The sequence below is a fragment of the Balaenoptera acutorostrata genome, chromosome 2, assembly GCF_949987535.1.
Source record: "Balaenoptera acutorostrata chromosome 2, mBalAcu1.1, whole genome shotgun sequence".
NCBI classification, from domain to species: domain Eukaryota; kingdom Metazoa; phylum Chordata; class Mammalia; order Artiodactyla; family Balaenopteridae; genus Balaenoptera; species Balaenoptera acutorostrata.
In genome coordinates this window covers 185,612,991-185,630,624 of record NC_080065.1, presented here as the reverse complement: position 1 = coordinate 185,630,624, position 17,634 = coordinate 185,612,991, and the positions used below count along the sequence as shown (strand labels likewise).

Here is a 17,634-nt window from a genome sequence, read left to right as displayed (position 1 = left end):
AGGCGCGCCTCTTGAACTCACGTTCAGTACAATCGTTTCTTTTCCAAGAAGGGTTTTTCTTTTTTTTCTCTCTCTTTTTTTCCTTTTTTTGAGATTTTGTTGACTTTTATTTTTGGAGAAGGGAATTTTTTTGGGGGGGGGGGAACAAACGGAAGAACCGCACACCGCGAAGCTCAGAAAAGGGAATAAGGGACCGCCGGCAGGAGTCGGAGGCCTGGGGTCTAGGATGGAGGTGGCGGACCCGCAGCAGCTGGGCATGTTTACAGAGGGCGAGCTGATGTCGGTGGGGATGGACACGTTCATCCACCGCATCGACTCCACCGAGGTCATCTACCAGCCCCGCCGCAAGCGGGCCAAGCTCATCGGCAAGTACCTGATGGGGGACCTGCTGGGGGAGGGGTCGTACGGCAAGGTGAAGGAGGTGCTGGACTCGGAGACGCTGTGCCGGAGAGCCGTCAAAATTCTCAAGAAGAAGAAGTTGCGGAGGATCCCCAACGGGGAGGCCAACGTAAAGAAGTAAGTGCGGGCTTCCTGGGTGGGGGCGCGGCCCGCTGGGCGGCCCCCTCCTTCCTCCTTCCCTCCCTTTCTTCTCCCTCCATTTCTCGCTTTCTTCCTTCCGTCCTCTCTTTCCTTAAGCACCCGAGCCGACCAGCGGGGGAAGGTCGTGGACAATTCGCTAGGGTACTTTGGTGAAGTCCGGCTAGCTTGTTGCGGTTGGGCGTCCTGTGCTTTCGGCCGATGCGGAACCCTCCTCGGAAGGGGGCGCCCCTCACCCCCTCTGCCCTCCCAGCTGTCCGGAGGGTTGAGGTGCCCGGCGGGAGGGGCCGGCGTTGGTTTGGCTGCGAGCAGCTGGGCTCCGAAAGGGGCCTGCCCGCCGCCGGCAGGTTTCCGCGCAGCGTGCGGCTCTTACTAGGGCCGGGGACACGCGGTTTGTTTATCCTGTTGGAGGGGGACCGTACGGTTGCCAAAAATAATTGTTTGCACCGGCTTATCAGTCAGCAGGGGGGAACTTCGCCCTTTCTCACTTTCCTGGGATGTGACACAGGACACTTTGGCGACTCGCAGTCCCGCTGACTCCTGAGAAGGGGATCAACTTGTGTCCCCGCAAACTTTTTACGCGGATATTTTCAGGTGCCCGTCTGCCTCCTGACATCCCAGAGATGGTGGGGTCTGTGTGCAGACCCCCCCACCCCACCTCCCCACCGCCAGGACGGTGGGAGCCCTGCCTCCGTCCCTCTTGCTGGTTTCAGGAGGGGCCACCCCTCCTTATCGCTGCTGCCTGGGGGGACCCTGCCCTGCCCGAGCCGAGGGGTTTATCTCACGGGCCAGGCGGCAGCAGGACTGGCTGGTGACCTTGGCCAGTACTGGGAGTGCTGCTCCCAGATCCATTTTCATTCCCTCCTCCTGGCCCCCCTGCTCTCACGCAGTGTGACAGCGCGCTGCCCAGCTGTTTTCGCCTGCTCTGGGATGCCTAGGGTGGTCAAGTCGGGGAGCAGGGTGCTGAGACCTGATTGGCTGTGGTCAGTGCCCCAGCTGTGGACCCCTGGCGAAGGTGGGGCCGGGCGCCCCAGGGCCAGTTGTTCAGTTCTCTGTGCCCGTCTCTTACCTGCAGGGTGGGGGGTGGGGCAGGGGCCACCGGTGTCCTGGGGAGACAGGCCAGGGGACAGCGGGTGCCCTCCTGTGGGCCAAGCGAGGCCACGCCTCTGATCAGATCCCTACTCCCTGCTTCTAAGTCACATTTTCTCTTTAAGGCAGAAGCACGTGGGGGAGACGTGGCCCTCGGGATGCCAGTTGGCCGCTGCTCCGGATTGAGCCCCCCCCCCCCCCGCCCCACACCTCCGCTCTCCAGGGCTGGTCCTCGTCCTCCTGGCTCCTCTTAGGCCTCATCCCTGGATCTGTCCGGGGAACGGGCTGCTGTGCTCTTGCAGCCTGGATGCACCCTCCCTCCGCCTGAGGTCAGCCTGGGTCCATGGAGGTGTTCTGGTGCCGGTGCTTTATGCTGGGCTGCCATGGCACCCCAGGCCCCAGCCTCTTGGGAGTAGCACCCCGAGGTAGGAGGGGTTCCCAGAGTCCGTCCCCAAGGGGCCAGGCTGGCTTCCAGCCCCAACTGATCTGTCTGGCTAGAGTCGCCCAAGCCCACCCTGCTGGCCATCCCTGGGGCTTCAGGTAGTGCATGTGTCCAGGGGCGTGGACTGGGGGCAGCTGAGCTGAGTGGGTCCCAGAACATTCGCAGACGCGATGGAGGTGTCGAGCGCCCACTTCTGCCAAAGCATGATGTACACGTGATAAAGGCCTTCCCCACATGCAAATGCACATGCTCAAGGTCAAGTTAGGGGACGTTTGTTCACCACCCAAAGAGTACCCTCGCGCTCTGCCGCCCCACTGGAGGGTCGCAGCGTACTGGCTCCCAGTCCTCGTTTCCAGAGCGGTCAGCCACGGTCCCAGGAGTTGTGGAGACAGTGTCCGTCGGAAGAACCGGAGGGGAAACTGAGGCCCGGGAGGCAGAGTGGTTGGCGGTCCACAGCCGGCCTGGCAGTCAACACGAGGTGTCACAGCTGCAGGGCCTGGGCCGGTTCCTCCAGCTTAGCCCTAGACGTGTAGGTCTTCACCTCTCTGAGGCCCCTTGGAGCGCAGCGCTGGCCCCGTGCAGCCGCCTGCCGTCTGCAGCGTGTGGCGTGAGGACCTGCTGGGTATGCGGCTGCGGGTTAGAACCCACCGCGCCTCCTTCCTTGGGTGCTGTGAGGGGGCGTGCCCTGCTCGGAGGCACCCTGTTCCCTTGTCCTGAGTCCTGACAGAGCGCCCCGGGTTGGAGGCCGGAGGAGGTGAGGCCCTGGGCTCAAGCAAGGGCTGGGTGTCCACTCCCCGGCCCAGAGATCCAGGCTTCTGGGTCAGCCTTGCTGCCAGGCGGCTGCAGGAAAAAAGGCTCCTTTGTCTTGGAGAGACTTAATGAACTCAACTCTAGACTCTTCTCTTGGAGTGAAGCGTCCAGAATTTTCCAGACAAGCCTCAGGAGTCCTCTAGCTCCAGTTGGGATGGGAAGCTTTTCCTTAAAGGATACACTTTGTGTTAAAGGAGGTCCTCCCCTCTTGTGGCTCCTCCCGGGAGGGCTGCTGTGGGTCTGTGCTTGTCCCCGTCTTGCTCACAAAGACTAATTTGCTCTTATTGTAAAACACGAAAGTTCCGAAAACCACCAAGAAGTAAAACAGAAATTACTCATCGTTTTAATACTAATGCTTCTGCCACACTCTCTCTGAGCCTTTCTTTAGCATGTTTTCGTTACCTGTCCAAGCACTTTTTTTTTTTTTTTTTTTGCTACTTTATTTATTTATTTATTTATTTATTTATTTATTTATTTATTTGGCTGTGTTGGGTCTTCAGTTCGTGCGAGGGCTTTCTCCGGTTACGGCAAGTGGGGGCCACCCTTCATCGCGGTGCGGGGACCGCTCTTCATCGTGGTGCGCGGGCCTTTCACTATCGCGGCCCCTCCCGTTGCGGGGCACAGGCTCCAGACGCGCAGGCTCAGCAGCTGTGGCTCACGGGCCCAGCTGCTCCGTGGCATGTGGGATCTTCCCAGACCAGGGCTCGAACCCGTGTCCCCTGCATTAGCAGGCAGATTCTCAACCACTGCGCCACCAGGGAAGCCCCCAAGCACTTTTTAATGAAAAATTAAACTCTCCTAAGGATCATTTTCAACAATAAGCTGTACCTGCTTGCTTTCCCGGTTGGCAGCAGAAGCCGCGCTGGTGCCTGCCTGGCCGGGGGCAGCCGTGGGGTTTCGTGCCCATACAGACGGTGGGCACACGCCCCTCTGACGCAACCCCCCGGGGAGGGCGGGTGGCAGATGGGCCCCGCTCACGGGATTCTCACCTGTCCCAAGATACTGTTCTTTGTGGGTTTTCATCAGCTGTTTACAAGTGTACAGCGGCCGGGGCAGTCTGTGTGCCCCACAGCCCGTCTGTGTGAGGGCAGGTCAGGGTCTGTACCCAGTGTATGCGGGGTGCGGGTGCTTGGTGAGCCGTGCGGGGCCGGCACTGGGCGGGTCAGGGCCCTGCCAGCCGCCTCCTTCATCGGCGTCCCTGCCCGTGTGGCTGGGGCCCAGCAGGTCGGCGCCAGTCTCTAGGCTGGGCCTCCCTCGGCCAGGCCAGCGGTGACTGGCAGGTACTTGAACCTGGGGGGTGAGTGGTTGGGATTTTAGCGCGTGCAGCAGAGCCTGGACTTTGCTGGCCTTCGTTCCCGTCCTGAGTGGCTTCTGCCAGGTCCTGGCATCTGCTGGGGCACCTGCCCCCCGCCCCCCAGTGGGAAGGATTCTTCCGTGAGGCCAGGCTGGCAGCGATAGGGCACGGCTGGTCCACTGAGGCGCCCCACACTGAACGTCCTCGTGGCCTCCCTGTCTGGTCCTTCCCTGGCCAAGGGGGTGACTGTGAGATGCAGTGGGAGCTCGGGGGCCGTCAGGATACACCCCAGGCCGGGGCGCAGGGGGTTGGGGGGGACACTGGCTCCTCACTCAGGAGTGTTTTGGGAATCACAGCAAAGCTGCCCTTTATCCCATGTTGACCTCGCGCTGCACGGCAATTTGTTCTTTTAACGGCTTTGATGAGACGTAATTTAACGTGACATAAAATTCAACTATTAGCGGGTAACTCAGTGTCATTTAGTATTTTCACAGAGTGTGCAACCATAACCTCTAATTCCAGGACATCCCATCCCCTCAACAGGAACCCCGCCCCCATCAGCATTCACTCCCCCAGCCCCTGACAACCAGGAACCCACTCCCTGTCTCTATGGATCTGCCTGTTTTGGACGTTTCCCATCAGTGGAATCACACCCCGTGTGTCCTTCTGTGTCTGGCTTCTCTCACTGAGCATCCTGTTTTCAAGGTCCATCCACGTGGTAGCGAGTGTCAGTGCTTCACCCCTTTTCAGGTGATGTTCCTGGGTGTGGAGGGACGTGGTGTATCCATTAACCCGTCAGTGGACATTCCGGTTGTCCCCACTTGGTGCCTGTTAGGAATTGTGTTCCTGGGAAGCTGTGTGAGCGAGTGTTTGTGTTGCACTTCACTTTTAGTGAATTTCTGCTCATTTTAGTCTCTCTCCCGGATCCCCGATGGCCTCTTGCCATATGATTAGAAGCATCAGCAGAGAGGCCAAGGGGTGAGGGGGGTCTTGCTCAGTGTCCCTCGTCCAGAGCTGCCATCGTCCCCTCCCCTGCTCTCTGTGGACCCGTCCCCTCCCCTGCTCTCTGTGGACCCGTCCCTGTCCCCATCACCGTCTGGAGGGAGTGAGGTGGGTGCATCCCCGGCGGCTCTGGGATGGGCGACTGTGGTGGCAGCTCCTTTCCATTCCTCTGTGAGCTCCAGGGGCTCTTCCGTTTCCCTCGTGGGTAGTCAGCGAGTCCGTCCCCAGCAGTCTGCTCTGCTCGGGTGGCACTGCGGGCAGGTCCCTGTGACACCCGCCCTGAGCAGCTGTGGCCGGGCCGGAAGGCTCGGCTTCCTGTCACTTTACTTCCTGCATCCTGGCTGAGCGCCTGGCTTTTCCTCTTTCTTTAAATACTGTTTTTCTTTTTTTCCGGTCAGTAGTGTGCCTTGTAGGAGACGGAGAACTCAGAGAAGGTGTAGCGGCCCCTCCCCGGCCCGGTCTCTGCAGTGAATGTCTCGGGGGTCCTCCTGCACGCCCCTTTTACCCACTCGGAGCGCGCATCTCCATGCCGCCTGTGGGCGAGGTTCTCCTCTCTCAGAGGAGCTGGACACTGTAGCCACTTACCTGGTATCCATAATGGGACTTACCCGTTTTTCTCCAGGAGGTTTCCATCACATTTAACTGACCACATGAGCGCTCGACGCACCCACAGCGCAGGCACCTCCCTTCAGGGCTGGCTTTGTCGGCGTTGGAGTAGGGGGTGAGCTGTTTAATTGTGGAGGGAAGGGTGCTGCCGTCAGCCTCCTCCCGCACAGAAGTTTGCCCCAAAGGCAGTGGGCGGATGGAGAGGCGCGGCCCGGAAGATGGTTCCAGGCCCAGGTATCTCACGGCACAGAAGGCAGAGCTGTGGGGTTTGTCCTCGCCTTGGAAGGCCTGGGGTGAGCTCCCCGGGGCCCCTGGACTAGCCGCGGGCCCCCCTCCCGGAGCTGCCACACGTGTTGTTGGCAGCCTGTGTCTGCGTTCAGGCGGGTTCTCACACTCGGATCGGCAGACGCTGCTTGAAGCCTGGCTGTAAGCGCTCCAGGTGGTGGCCACGCGTTGGCTCCAGGTACGAAGGGCCTCCTGGTGTCCACACGTGCGGTTTAGTTAGCCCCTGTAGCGCCTCTGGATGGAGAGGAGAGGGAGAGTGCCTGGAGCCAGCTTCCAGGGGAGGTTGGCACGGGGTCAGAGTCTGCGCTGGGCCCTCCCTCAGCCCCCCCAGCTTGCAGCTCGCGACAGCTTGCCCCCCACGTGACACCCTTCCCCTCTGGGCTGCAGACCCCATGGCGGCTCTGGCTAGGTAGCTCAGCGGGTACTTGGCTGGCTGGGTGGACGGCAGGTGCTAAACGCTGGTCTCTGAGGGGAGCCGGCTCTGCACCTGCCCCTGGGACCCCTGCCCCTGGGACCCCTGTGAGGAGGAGTGCTATACTCAGTCCTGGCAGGGACCCCAAAGGCCTGGTCACCACTGTCATGACAAAGGCTGCTGTGCGGTGCGGCCCGGGGCGGCCACCAGCCCTCGACTGTCAGATAGAAAGGGAGGGGACTTGCCTGCAGGGGAGGGTCCTTGAGTCACCAGAGCTGAGCTCTGGTCCCGGAGAGCTGGCAGCAAGCAAGGCCGGGAGTCAGAGCTGTGGGGTGATCTGGGCGAGAGGGGGAGGGATGCCTGGGGGCACAGGGCCGCTCCCTGACAAGTGGTGGTGGACCTGGAGCGTCAGAGGGGCACCCAAGCCCCCACGGACAGGGCACCCACCTGCCCGGGGCCTGACCCACAGGGGCCTGATAAGGCCCGTCCGTTGCAGGACTGAGTGAGTGAGTGGGATCTGGGGGACCAGCACTGGGGCCCGAGCTGGGAAGGTTCAGGGTCTGCTCCCCACACCCCAGGACGTTCCTGATCCTTTACAGCAGGACTCTCACCTGGGCCGTCTTGCCCCCAGGGACGCCTGGCGATACCTGGGGACATCTGTGGATGTCACGATGAGGGAGGGGGGCTCCTGGCATCAAAGGTGTGGAGGTCAGGGATGCTGCTCCACACCCCACAGAGCCCAGGACGCCCTGATGTCACAGAGCTGAGGCGGAGCTACTGTGTATCATTTATTGGGGGGAAAATTGAGTGTGATCCCTGTTCACACTGGACACCAGGATAAATCCCAAAGGTCAGGCGGTGTAAACCAGGGTGACCCCAACGTCTGTGAGTCTCCTCCCCTCCCTCCCACTCAGGTGTGGATTGAAATGTGTGCAGCGTCCCAGACCTCAGAGGTCAGGTGGTTAGGGATAAGCGTGGAATGATGGGGGGAATGAGGGCAGAGTTACTGCTGTGCCCCGCAACCCTCTGGTGAGGGTGGGAGTGGGGTGGGGGGCAGGCAGGCAGTGAGCTCACAGGAAGCAGCTGTAAAGCTGTGTTTCCTCCAGCAAGTCGGTGGCCTCCTGTGCTATGGGTCTGGGGAGTGGGCGCTACACACAATTGCTGTTTCCGGGGCACCCTCCCTGCATGAGTGCCGGGCTGGGGAATCTGCATGGGAGGAGGACCTACGCTGGGGAGGGCGGGTGGTGTCGAGGGCACAGGATCCGCGCTGGTGTGCGAGGGTGGGGTGTGGTCAGGAACGGCTTCCTGGAATAGGCGACCTCTTCATGGACAGTGAGAGGCGTGCGACTAGGGTCTCGTGAGGTTGGGGACCCCTCACCTGCCTGGCTGGTCTTGTGTTTCATGCTTGGGCTTCCCAGTGAGAACTTTAAAAAATCTTTATTGACGTATTATTCACATACCATGCAATTCGGTGACGTTTAGTATCTTCATGGCAACTCTCATCTTTGTCTAGTTTCAGAACATCCCATTACTCCAAAAGGAAGTCCCGTCCCCATCAGCAGTCGCCCCATTCCATCCCCAGTCCCTGACAACCAGGAACGCACTCTCTGTCTGTGGACTGGCCTGTTCTGGACGTTTCCCATCAACGGAATCACACACCGTGTGTCTTTCTGTGTCTGTTTCTCTCACTGAGCATCGTGTTCTCAGGGTTCGTCCACGTTGTAGCGAGTGTCAGGGCTTCTGCCTTCGCTCGGCTGAGTGGTGTTCCCATGTGTGGAGGGACACTGGAGTTGTATCTGCCCTTGGGCTCCCGTGGACGGTGCTGCCGTGAGCACGTGTGACCGGGTCGCCGCGCTCTCGGTCCTCCCGGGCACGTGCCCTGATTGGAGGTGCTGGGTCAGTTGGTGACTGTTCAACCTTCTGCGGAGCTGCCCGCCCCCCCACCCCGCCCCGGCTCCTGCAGGGAGTCCTCATGGAGCCGCCCTGACAGCGGAGGGGAGCCTGGGCTTCAGTCCCAGAGGGAGGAGGGGGTGGGGGGATGCGGGGACCTGGCTGGAGCCCCAACTCCCGCGTGCTCTCCTGCTGTCCCCGCGCGGTCTTCGCTGTGGTCTCTGTGAATCTTCAGTTAAAATGCGGGGGGTTGTGTTGCTGGGCTTGGGCACGTGCCCAGGACTAGCTGCCCCTGTGCGGAGCTGCTCACTCTGGTGCTGCCCTCTGCACGGTTCCTGGGGGCCGGCGGCACTGCCAGGCCGTGGGGCTTGGCTGACACCTCCGTCCTCTGTCTTCAGGGAAATCCAGCTGCTGAGGAGGTTACGGCACAAAAACGTCATCCAGCTGGTGGACGTGCTGTACAACGAGGAGAAGCAGAAGATATATCCTTTTGGGGCTCGGGGTGCTAGGTGTTCCCTGAGCGCCGCCGACCTCGGGGCCGGGGCCCCTCTCCACCGAGTGCCCACGGGGGGCGCCGCAGGATGCGGGCTGGTTCTCCGCTTAGACCTCCTGTTCTCGTGTGGAGCTGGGGCCCTGCTGTCAGCCTGGTCCCTGGAGCGGGGACGCTTTCCTGGCTTCTGTTTGGGGGCTGTGCGCCCTGGCCTGTGGCGGATGCATGGTGGACGGGATGGGGAGTGTGTCACTGCGGTAACGGTGTACTGGGAGTGTCCTCAGCCTTCGCCCTTTACTCCTGGGCTGCAGCTCCGAGAAGCAGGGTATAGGGGCCCGGGGGGCCTGCTGAGGGGCCTGTGTCGCAGAGGGGCCTGTCACTGACTCGCTGGATGTAGCGTGATGGGGGTCCTCTCCATCTTAGTCGCAGGGCTGCCCCTCCACGGTGGAGATGCGGCTGGGGGGCTTCAGCCTGGCCCTGGGCCCCCCATCCCTGCTCTGCAGCCTCACCCCTGTGCTGCCCTTGTCTCTCCCTGGCCTCCCACCACTGCTCAGGCCTTCTCTCCCCAGGGCCCACACGCCCCTCCCTCGCTCCTTTGGGGGCCAGGGCTGGGGCTTGAGCTCCTCCTTGGGGTGTGGAACGACCGGGGGGCTTCCTGCAGCACCTGTGATCCCTCTGGGGGGATCTGGGGTCTCCAGCTCACTGTACTAGTGCAGCCTTCGCCCCCTAGCATCTGTCTGTTCCCTGGGGATGGCCTGTCCGGGGCGGGGTCTTGGCTGAGCGTGCTTTCCTTAGCACTGCCGCTGCTGCACGTATATGGTGATGGAGTACTGCGTGTGTGGCATGCAGGAGATGCTGGACAGCGTGCCCGAGAAGCGCTTCCCCGTGTGCCAGGCCCACGGGTGAGCTTGCAGGCCCCACTGCTGCCCCCTCCGCCCCCGCCCGGTCACTCACGGGCCCAAGCGTTCGAACAACTTAATTCTGATCATCAGTGAAACGAAAGCTCGAGTGTGTTTCAAAACTCAGGGCTTTGGGGCTCAGTTTGCAGTCCCGCAGCCCACCTGCTGTGGACGCCCTGGCAACCCAACAAGCTCCTCTCTGCGCACCTCCCTGCCCCACTGTGGCCGCCACCGAGGCTTTGGGGCCTCCTGTGCTTGGGAAGCTGCTGACAGCGGCTTGTACTGCCCCGGCTGGCTAGTTCTCCTGGGCAGTCAACCCCTAACACCCAGTTGCTGTAGGACCAGCTGGCCTGTGGCGTGAGGGGAACGGGGTCAGTGGGTTGGCCTGGGTCCCTGGCCCCAGGGGGGACGGGGGCGGGGCAGCAGGGCTGTGTCCAGGCCACAGAGGTTGGGATGATAGCAGGGCCCCTGGGCTGCCCGGGCTGGGGGGGCAGCTGGGGCAGGTGCCCCTGGTGGGAGCTACTGCAGCGGTGGCCCAGGAGTGGCTCGGCCCGGCCACTGGCCCTCTGGTTCCCTGATGGGCCGCCCGGCGCCGACGGCCCCTGAGCCTCGGCCTCCCATCCTTGGTCCCGCTGGGTCGCTGCAGGCAGCCGTTCTAGGCAGCTGAGGTTCCCGACAGGTGGGGCTGCGCCCCTTGGTGCGGTGGCTCACAGAGGCTGTGCCCTGCAGGTACTTCTGCCAGCTGGTGGACGGCCTGGAGTACCTGCACAGCCAGGGCATCGTGCACAAGGACATCAAGCCCGGCAACCTGCTGCTCACCACGGGTGGCACGCTCAAGATCTCCGACCTCGGTGTGGCCGAGGCAGGTGCCCCGCCCCCAAGCCGGACCCAGGGTGGGGACGCAGGGTGGGGTCCCCGCCCACCGAGGGCCGCTCCCTGAGGGCTGTCTGGTGCTGCTACAGGCCCTGCACCCATTTGCCGAGGACGACACGTGCCGGACGAGCCAGGGTTCCCCCGCATTCCAGCCGCCCGAGATCGCCAACGGCCTGGACACCTTCTCTGGCTTCAAGGTGGACATCTGGTCAGCTGGGGTCACGCTGTAAGTGCCCCTGGGCCTGGGTCCGTCCACCCCAGGGGTCTTCCCTCACCCACCCCGGCCCCAGGTACCCCATCTGGGCTCCAGGCTTCCATGACCTGCCCCTCCTGGCAGGTCTCCCAGCTGCTGCCGCCCCCCAGAGTCTGTGGAGGCCACGGAGCCGGGATCAGGAGCCCCCATGGGTGGGGGGACAGGCACTGGGACCGGCCGTCCTCCTGGCCCCCGCCCACCTTGGGCTTGTGCTGGTCTCCACCTGCGCTGCTTCCCACACCGGCCACAGTCGCTGTTGGGCGGGTGTTTCTGTCCTGACCCCTGGGGCTGAGAATTCTCAGACACCACGAGTCGCCGGCGATGCTCGGCCCACCGCTGCGTACCCCCCACCCAGACGCCGCCACGTGGTCGTCTGTTCCTCCGTGAGCTCAGGCGGCACCGAGTGGGCCTGTGTTCTCTGGAAGCCTCTCCTGCCCGAGGCGAGTTCACGCTGCAGCCCCCTGTGCGCGCAGCCGCCGGCGTGGGTGTCCTGTTTCGTGTTACTGAGAGCTGACTTGTGTACCCTTGACCCACCGTGTCAGAGTGTACCATCCGGTGGCTTTCCGTATCTTCCTAGTGAGCCGCCAACACCATGTGTTCCAGAACATACTCCTCACCAAGTCCAAGTCCCCGCAGGTGGGGGTGGTTAAGGCTCGGGACCAGGCTGGCTCCAGGCTGGGGCGCGAGGCAGGCCCTCCTGACTGGTCTGTCCTTCCCGGGGCCGCAGCTACAACATCACGACAGGCCTGTACCCGTTCGAGGGAGACAACATCTACAAGCTGTTTGAGAACATCGGGAAGGGAGACTACACCATCCCGGGGGATTGCGGCCCCCCACTCTCAGACCTGCTCAAAGGTGAGGCCCTCGAGGCAGGAGGCTGGGTTGTGGGGTGGGTGGGCTGGCGGGTGGGCTGGCGGCGGGTACTGGGGCCCCCGTGGGATTCCCGTGGCCCGCTGGCCCCATGGGAGCCGGCTCTTCTCTGTGCAGTTCCCTGACACGGGGCGGGGCAGGGTGGTGCAGAGCCTAGTCGGGTGTGGAGAGCAGTGGGCGCAGGGGCGCCTGCAAGGGGCCGCTGGCTCCTCTGGGCTCCACTGCCTGCCCTGGACCTTCGTTCCACCCTGTTCTGATCCCCCATCCCTACAGTGAAGTAGCAGCGGGGACCCCAGTCCGCCTGCTGAGTGGGGGTCTCCTGCGGCGGGGGGGGGGGGGGGGGGGGGTGCTCTTCCTGCTGCAGTTCCCAGGCTGTACAGCAGGTGGCGCTGTCTGTGCACCGCAGGGGCCTGTCTAGGTGTGGATGGGCGGGAGCCACACCAGCATCCTGGGGCTTGGCCGAAGTTAGTTTTGATGACGCAGCACATCCAGGGTATCGCCCTGTTTGACCGGCACCGTCCTAGGTTCCCTGCCCACAGTCCCTGGGCTCTGTGTAACTGACCTGACCCTCGGCTTGTGCTGGACGCTGGGTCAGTGCCCGGCCTTCGTGTGATGCACAGCCAAGAGGATCTTCACAGTCCTGCGTGGCTCCTGAGCTTTCTGATGACTGAGTCTCGCCGGTTCTTTGGTTTGTTAGTGAAGGTGACATGAAGCTGGGCAGCTGCGTTCCCAGTGCTCTACGGCCCCGGCCCCCACCTCCCCCCCGCCAGTCCAGGCCTGCATTGCCAGCTGCCCCAGGACCCTCAGAGGGCTGGGCACACCGCCTGCCTGGGGTCTTCTTGGAACGTGGGAGGAGCCAGCAAGCAGGAGGCAGCGGCCCAGCTGGCTCAGTCCCGGCCCTCCCCACCTGAGCTTTCCTTAGCAGTTTGTGGGCCCCGTCCTTAGGGGTGCCTGGACCGTGCCCCCTGGCCTCCACCAGCTCCACTGAGGGCCGAGGGCCGAGGGCCGTTGCAGGCGGTGAGCTGGTGTTCCAGACTCTCCTTCCCTCGCCAGGGGCTGGTGGGTCAGAGTTTCCTCTGTACGGAGTTTTCTTTGTTCCAGTGACACAGATGATGATCTGTTGCCACCCTCACTCTCATAAGCGCTCAAAACAGTCCCAAGTGGGGCCGATGAGATGGCAGAGAGCACCCGTGTCCCTGTCCCCAGATCCAGGCAGGGTGTCCCATCCTCGCTTCCTCTGCCCAGGCCTGCCTCGGGGCCTTTGCACTGCACTCTGCATGGAGGCTCCTCCCGGCCGCTGGGCTGTTGGGCCGCCTCCCCCGTGAGTCTCTGGAACACCGCCCTGGCCCTGCCCTTCTGCAGCGAGGCCGCGACCGTGACCTTTCCTCCTCTCCCACACCACTCAGATATTCAGCTCTCTGAGCCCCAGCTTCTGAAATGGCCTCTCATTTCCTGAGAACAAAGGCACCTCCAAGAGGTGGTGTGCAGAGCCCTGCCGCCCCCATCCCCCTCTCTGCGTCACGCTCGGTCCTCCCGTGGGGAAGGGGGTGGGCACTTGAGCATGGTGGGGGCTGGGGACCTCGGGCCCTGGGCCCCCTGCAGCCCTGGGGGTGGTGGTGCCGCCCTTTGCTGCCTCGGGCCAGCCCAGCACAGCCTGCAGGTCAGCCTTGACCCTTCTGAGTGTCCGGATGCCAGGCAAAAGGCCCTCACACCAGTGTCTACGTACAGTGTGTCACTCTTGAGGCCTCCGGTTCTCCTGCCGCCGCCTCAGGGGGCTTTGGTGTCCTGGCTAGAATGGCCAGTCACAGGCTTTGCTGGCCAGAGCCGGGCGGGCACCAGCAGGGGCGAGCCGTGTGCTTTGTCTTCTTGGGGCGTGTGGACAGGTTCAGGGTCACTGGGGTGGGCTGTCCGTCCTGCATCCCAGCCTTCTCTGGTCTTGGTCCTCCCGACCTTGCTTTGCAGTGTCTGCCAGGCAGCCCCTCGTGTCGAGACAGGGAGACGGCCCCGACTGCGTCCGCCTCCGTTCAGCTACAGGCTTAGCATCTTTGCCCCCGTGCTGGGCGCCCGGCTGTAGAGGCCAGGCCTGCGGGGGAGGGGGCTCCACTCACTCACGCCACCCCCTCCCCTGTACGGGCACCCACGGGCGTCCCCACCTCTCCCAGGCAGGGGAGGGCCCTCTGCCCGTGCTGGCCCCTGCACCCACCGCTGGTCTCCCTGGCAGGAATGCTGGAATACGAGCCGGCCAAGCGGTTTTCCATACAGCAGATCCGGCAGCACAGGTGAGTCCCCGTAGGGCTCCCCGACTTGGGGGCCTGTGTGGCGAGAGCGAGTGGGGGCAGGGGAGGGGGAGGTTGGGGCCACGGGGGTCTTGCTGGCTCAGTCTCTCCCGTTGGGCCCTTTCTCCCTCCCCCACCCCGCGTGGTTCTCAGTAGGAATTGGGGGTGGGCCCACGTGGGGAGCCAGGCAAGCCCCTGGCTGCCCTGACCCGCCGGCTTCCGCAGCTGGTTCCGGAAGAAGCACCCACCGGCCGAGGAGCCAGTGCCTATCCCGCCGAGCGCGGACTGCAAGGACCGGTGGCGCGGCATGACGGTGGTGCCCTACCTGGAGGACCTGCACGGCTGCGCCGACGCCACAGATGACGAGCTCTTCGACATCGAGGACGACATCATCTACACTCAGGACTTCACGGTGCCCGGTGAGTCCCCGGGGGTTGCGGGGGAAGTGGGGAGGCCCTGCCCCCGGCCCGAGGGTCCGGTGGCCCTCTCCGCACCGGCCGCACTGCTGACGAGTGGCCTTCTTCCCCAGGTGGCGAGGAGGCGTCTGAGGCAGGGCTTAGAGAGAGAGGCCCGCAGGAGAGCCAGTGCTCAGACCTTTCTGGAGAGGAAGCTGAGGCCAGGGCCGCCGAGGAGCTCTGGGCAGAGCCCGGGCCCTAGTGTAGCGCTGCTCCACCCACCGCCCCGCGGTGCTGTGCTGTCCCGGGGCTGGTTCTGCAGGCTCCCGCATAAAGGTCTGCCCCGCTGAGCGTGTGCGGGTCATGCTTGCTTCCTTCCGGCTCGCCGGCCAGGGCTTAGGCATTTACCGTAGAAAGAGCCCGTGTGCAGGGTGGCCAGCGGGGCCTCCAGGGAGCAGCCCCAGGGTGGGTCTGTGTGTCCCACTCTCCTGGGGGCACACTCAGGCCTCTGGTGCAGATGGCTGCAGCCGTTCCCCATGGGGTCCTGGGGTCAGGTGGGATGCCCCCGCCCTGGGAACCCTGGCCACGGTCCAGTCCTGAGTCAGGCCTCCTGGAGCCTCCGTCCCCTCCACAGGATAGAAGCAAGGTGTCCTGCCTCTCAGAGGCACTGGGGCCCTGGGACAGGTGCCTGGGTGTGAGCCTTGCTGGCTGGCCGGCTGTAGAGGCACTGACCACACACTGTCTCTTCAGGCCTGTTCCAGAGGCCTGGGACTGCTTTGCCTGGGTAGGGGAGGGCTTGTTCAAGAGCGGCTCTCTGGGCCCGAGCCAGATCCCTGGCCTGGGAACGTCCGCCACACGAGATGTGGGGACGGACGGTCCTGTGCTGAGGTCAGGCAGCTGCTTCTCGCTGACCTGCCCGTGGGCCGGCAGTGGGCCGTATTGGGGCTCCTCTCGTTCCGGTCCTGTCGTGTGGTCACGGTCAGAGGCTCTCAGCTGCTCCCCTGGGCCCCTGGTCTGTCCCTGGTCCTGCCATCCACCCTGAGGGCTGGTGCTGGGCCTTGGGCCGGGTGTTGGTTGGTCGGGGCCAGTGGCCCCAGTGCCTTGAGGGCATGTGGGGCAGATCCCGTGCCCTCCAGCCGCCCTCTGACCGTGGTCACTGTGCCGGAGGCTGGGCCCCAGGTGATCTGAGCAGAGTTTCGGTGCTCAGCATCCCTGCAGCCCCCCTCCCCCATCAGAGCAGACACCTGACACTGCCCCCACCCCACGCTCTGGGTTCTGACCTGAGACACTTCCCAGTCATGGGCCGGTGCCTCCCGGCTACGTCCGGAGGCCGAGTCAGGCACGTGACGCCATTGGCAGACACAGGGCTCCGTGTGTGGAGGAGATGGGTTTGAGGCAGCTGAGGGGTTTCCTGCTGACGTCCATGGGAGGGGGGTGCGCCGCGGGCAGCACGGGCTCCCCGCACCCTTCCCTCCCCCAACGCCTCAGCGGGCACACAGTGGGGTGGGCGGCCCCGGGCCAGTGGCCCCGGGACCCGGTGAGGGCTGACAGCCCACACGGTTGGGGCCGGGGCATGGCAGGCACCTGTGACGGCCTCTCCGTTTGTGCCCGGCGTGGAGAGCCGGGGCGGGCTCTTGTGGGAGAGACGGCGAGTCCGGACACCTGGCCCGAGCCCAGCCCCTCCGAGTCCCACGGGGCCCAGCGAGGTCTGGCCATCGCACAGGTGAGAGAGCCGAGGCTCGGGCCCCAGGTCCCTGGTGTCCACCGTGTTCCCACCCACCTGAGTGCAGGGCTCCGCTCACACCTGAACAGGCAGGTGAGCATAGGCCGGGCCCTGCCCCGGCCGACTCGAAGGCCAGCCCCGCCGCTCCCTGGATTAGGGCCCCATTGGCAGGACCGGGTGGGACAGGTGGTGGAGGTGCCCTGGGCCCGGGCAGGCGGGGCGCTGGGGGCGTGTTGGTCGGGGACCCCCAGTCAGCACACGTTTGCTTTCTCCCTCCTAGGACAGGTCCCGGAGGAGGAGGCCGGGCGGAGCACACAGAGCCGGGGCCCGCACAAAGCCGTGTGTGTGAACGGCACCGAGTCAGCCCAGCTGAGCGCCAGGTCGAGGGCGGAGCGCCGGGCCAGCGCCGCCTCCAACCCCGCCCGCAAGGCCTGCTCGGCCAGCAGCAAGATCCGCCGGCTGTCGGCCTGCAAGCAGCAGTGAGGGTGGCCGCCTGCAGGTGGGATGTGGTGGGGACCGGAGGAATGGGTTGGGGGCGTGCCATGGGCACTGCCCTGCTTGGCTGGTGTCACCGTCATGGCCTGTGCCTGTCACCCCCGGGGTCTGGGTTGGAGGTGCAGGAGGTCACTTTTATCAGGGCATTGGCCATGCACTGGGGTCGGGGGGCGGCGTGTGCAGGAGCAGGGCCCCTAAGCCGGCAGCCTGTCTGGCAGACCTGCGGGGCTCACTCCCACCCCACCCAGGCTGCTTCTGCGACAGGGCGATGCTGGCGTCAGACGAGGCTGGGGGGTGGGGGGTTGGGAGGGTGAGCAGGCTAGGAGGGGCTGGGCTCTGACGGAGGCCGTCATCTCCCCTCCCTGCTTCCTCCTCCCAGCCCTGACCACCCAGTCCACAAAGGGCGACTGGGCCCCAGAGGCACTGGAGACCCCATCGCCTGCTCAGGATGTGAGCAGTGGGGTAGGGGCCTGAGGCTACAGCCCCTGTCCAGCCATGTCCCCTCTCCCAGGGAGCTGCCCCTGAAACGCCCCCCAAAGAATTTGCCAGCATCAGAACCAGCCAGGTGGGGTAGGAACTCTTTGGAGGGAGGCCCGGTTCCGTGGCGGAAGAGCCGTGCTTAATCCCACCAGGTGGCCAGCGATTCCCGGGGTGGCCCCTTGAGGCAGCACAGCCCTCTCTGGCCTCCTGAGGCATCTGACATCACTGAGGCGTGACCAGGCCTCAGTTTCCCCACCCTCTGGGCGGCCCCAGGGCAGGCCTGCTTCCTGGGATGCAGGGCCTTGCGTTGACCCAGAAGTGATCCACCTTCTGTTCTGGTCTCAGCCTGTCTCCAGGAGCCCCGGCCAGGTCCTGCTCAGTCTTCCCGCCGACTGCTGGCCTGCCGCCCACTGCCCAGGAAGGCCGCCGCTGCACCCTTCGTGCTGACCGCCCCTCCGGAAGCCGGAGGGGCCTGGAGGGCTGTGGTTGGGGGACAGCAGGGACTGGGGTCCG

General features: G+C 64.2%; 1 protein-coding gene across 2 annotated transcripts; it reads left to right on the top strand.

Moving 5' to 3' along the window:
- Positions 1 to 211: 211 nt before the first annotated feature.
- On the top strand, positions 212 to 17,605 carry STK11 (serine/threonine kinase 11). 2 transcript variants are annotated; one of them, XM_057541415.1, is made up of 10 exons: positions 212 to 516; positions 8,766 to 8,849; positions 9,670 to 9,759; positions 10,486 to 10,618; positions 10,719 to 10,855; positions 11,610 to 11,737; positions 13,974 to 14,031; positions 14,254 to 14,447; positions 16,427 to 16,645; positions 17,467 to 17,605. In XM_057541415.1, exons 1-9 carry the CDS (start codon positions 227 to 229, stop codon positions 16,627 to 16,629), a joined length of 1,317 nt encoding a protein of 438 aa, XP_057397398.1. In that variant the 5' UTR covers positions 212 to 226; the 3' UTR covers positions 16,630 to 16,645; positions 17,467 to 17,605. The 2 variants fall into 2 exon arrangements, with proteins under 2 accessions (XP_057397398.1, XP_057397399.1); XM_057541416.1 differs by lacking the exons at positions 16,427 to 16,645; positions 17,467 to 17,605 and adding an exon at positions 14,558 to 16,375.
- The last annotated feature ends 29 nt before the right edge of the window (positions 17,606 to 17,634 follow it).

Bases quoted from the DNA above. Each gene is read 5' to 3' on its own strand.
- STK11 (XM_057541415.1), top strand. From the start codon at position 227: ATGGAGGTGGCGGACCCGCAGCAGCTGGGCATGTTTACAGAGGGCGAG. The intron at 517-8,765 runs GTAAGTGCGGGC...CTCTGTCTTCAG, and splicing joins GGGGAGGCCAACGTAAAGAA to GGAAATCCAGCTGCTGAGGA. The intron at 14,448-16,426 runs GTGAGTCCCCGG...TCTCCCTCCTAG, and splicing joins TCAGGACTTCACGGTGCCCG to GACAGGTCCCGGAGGAGGAG.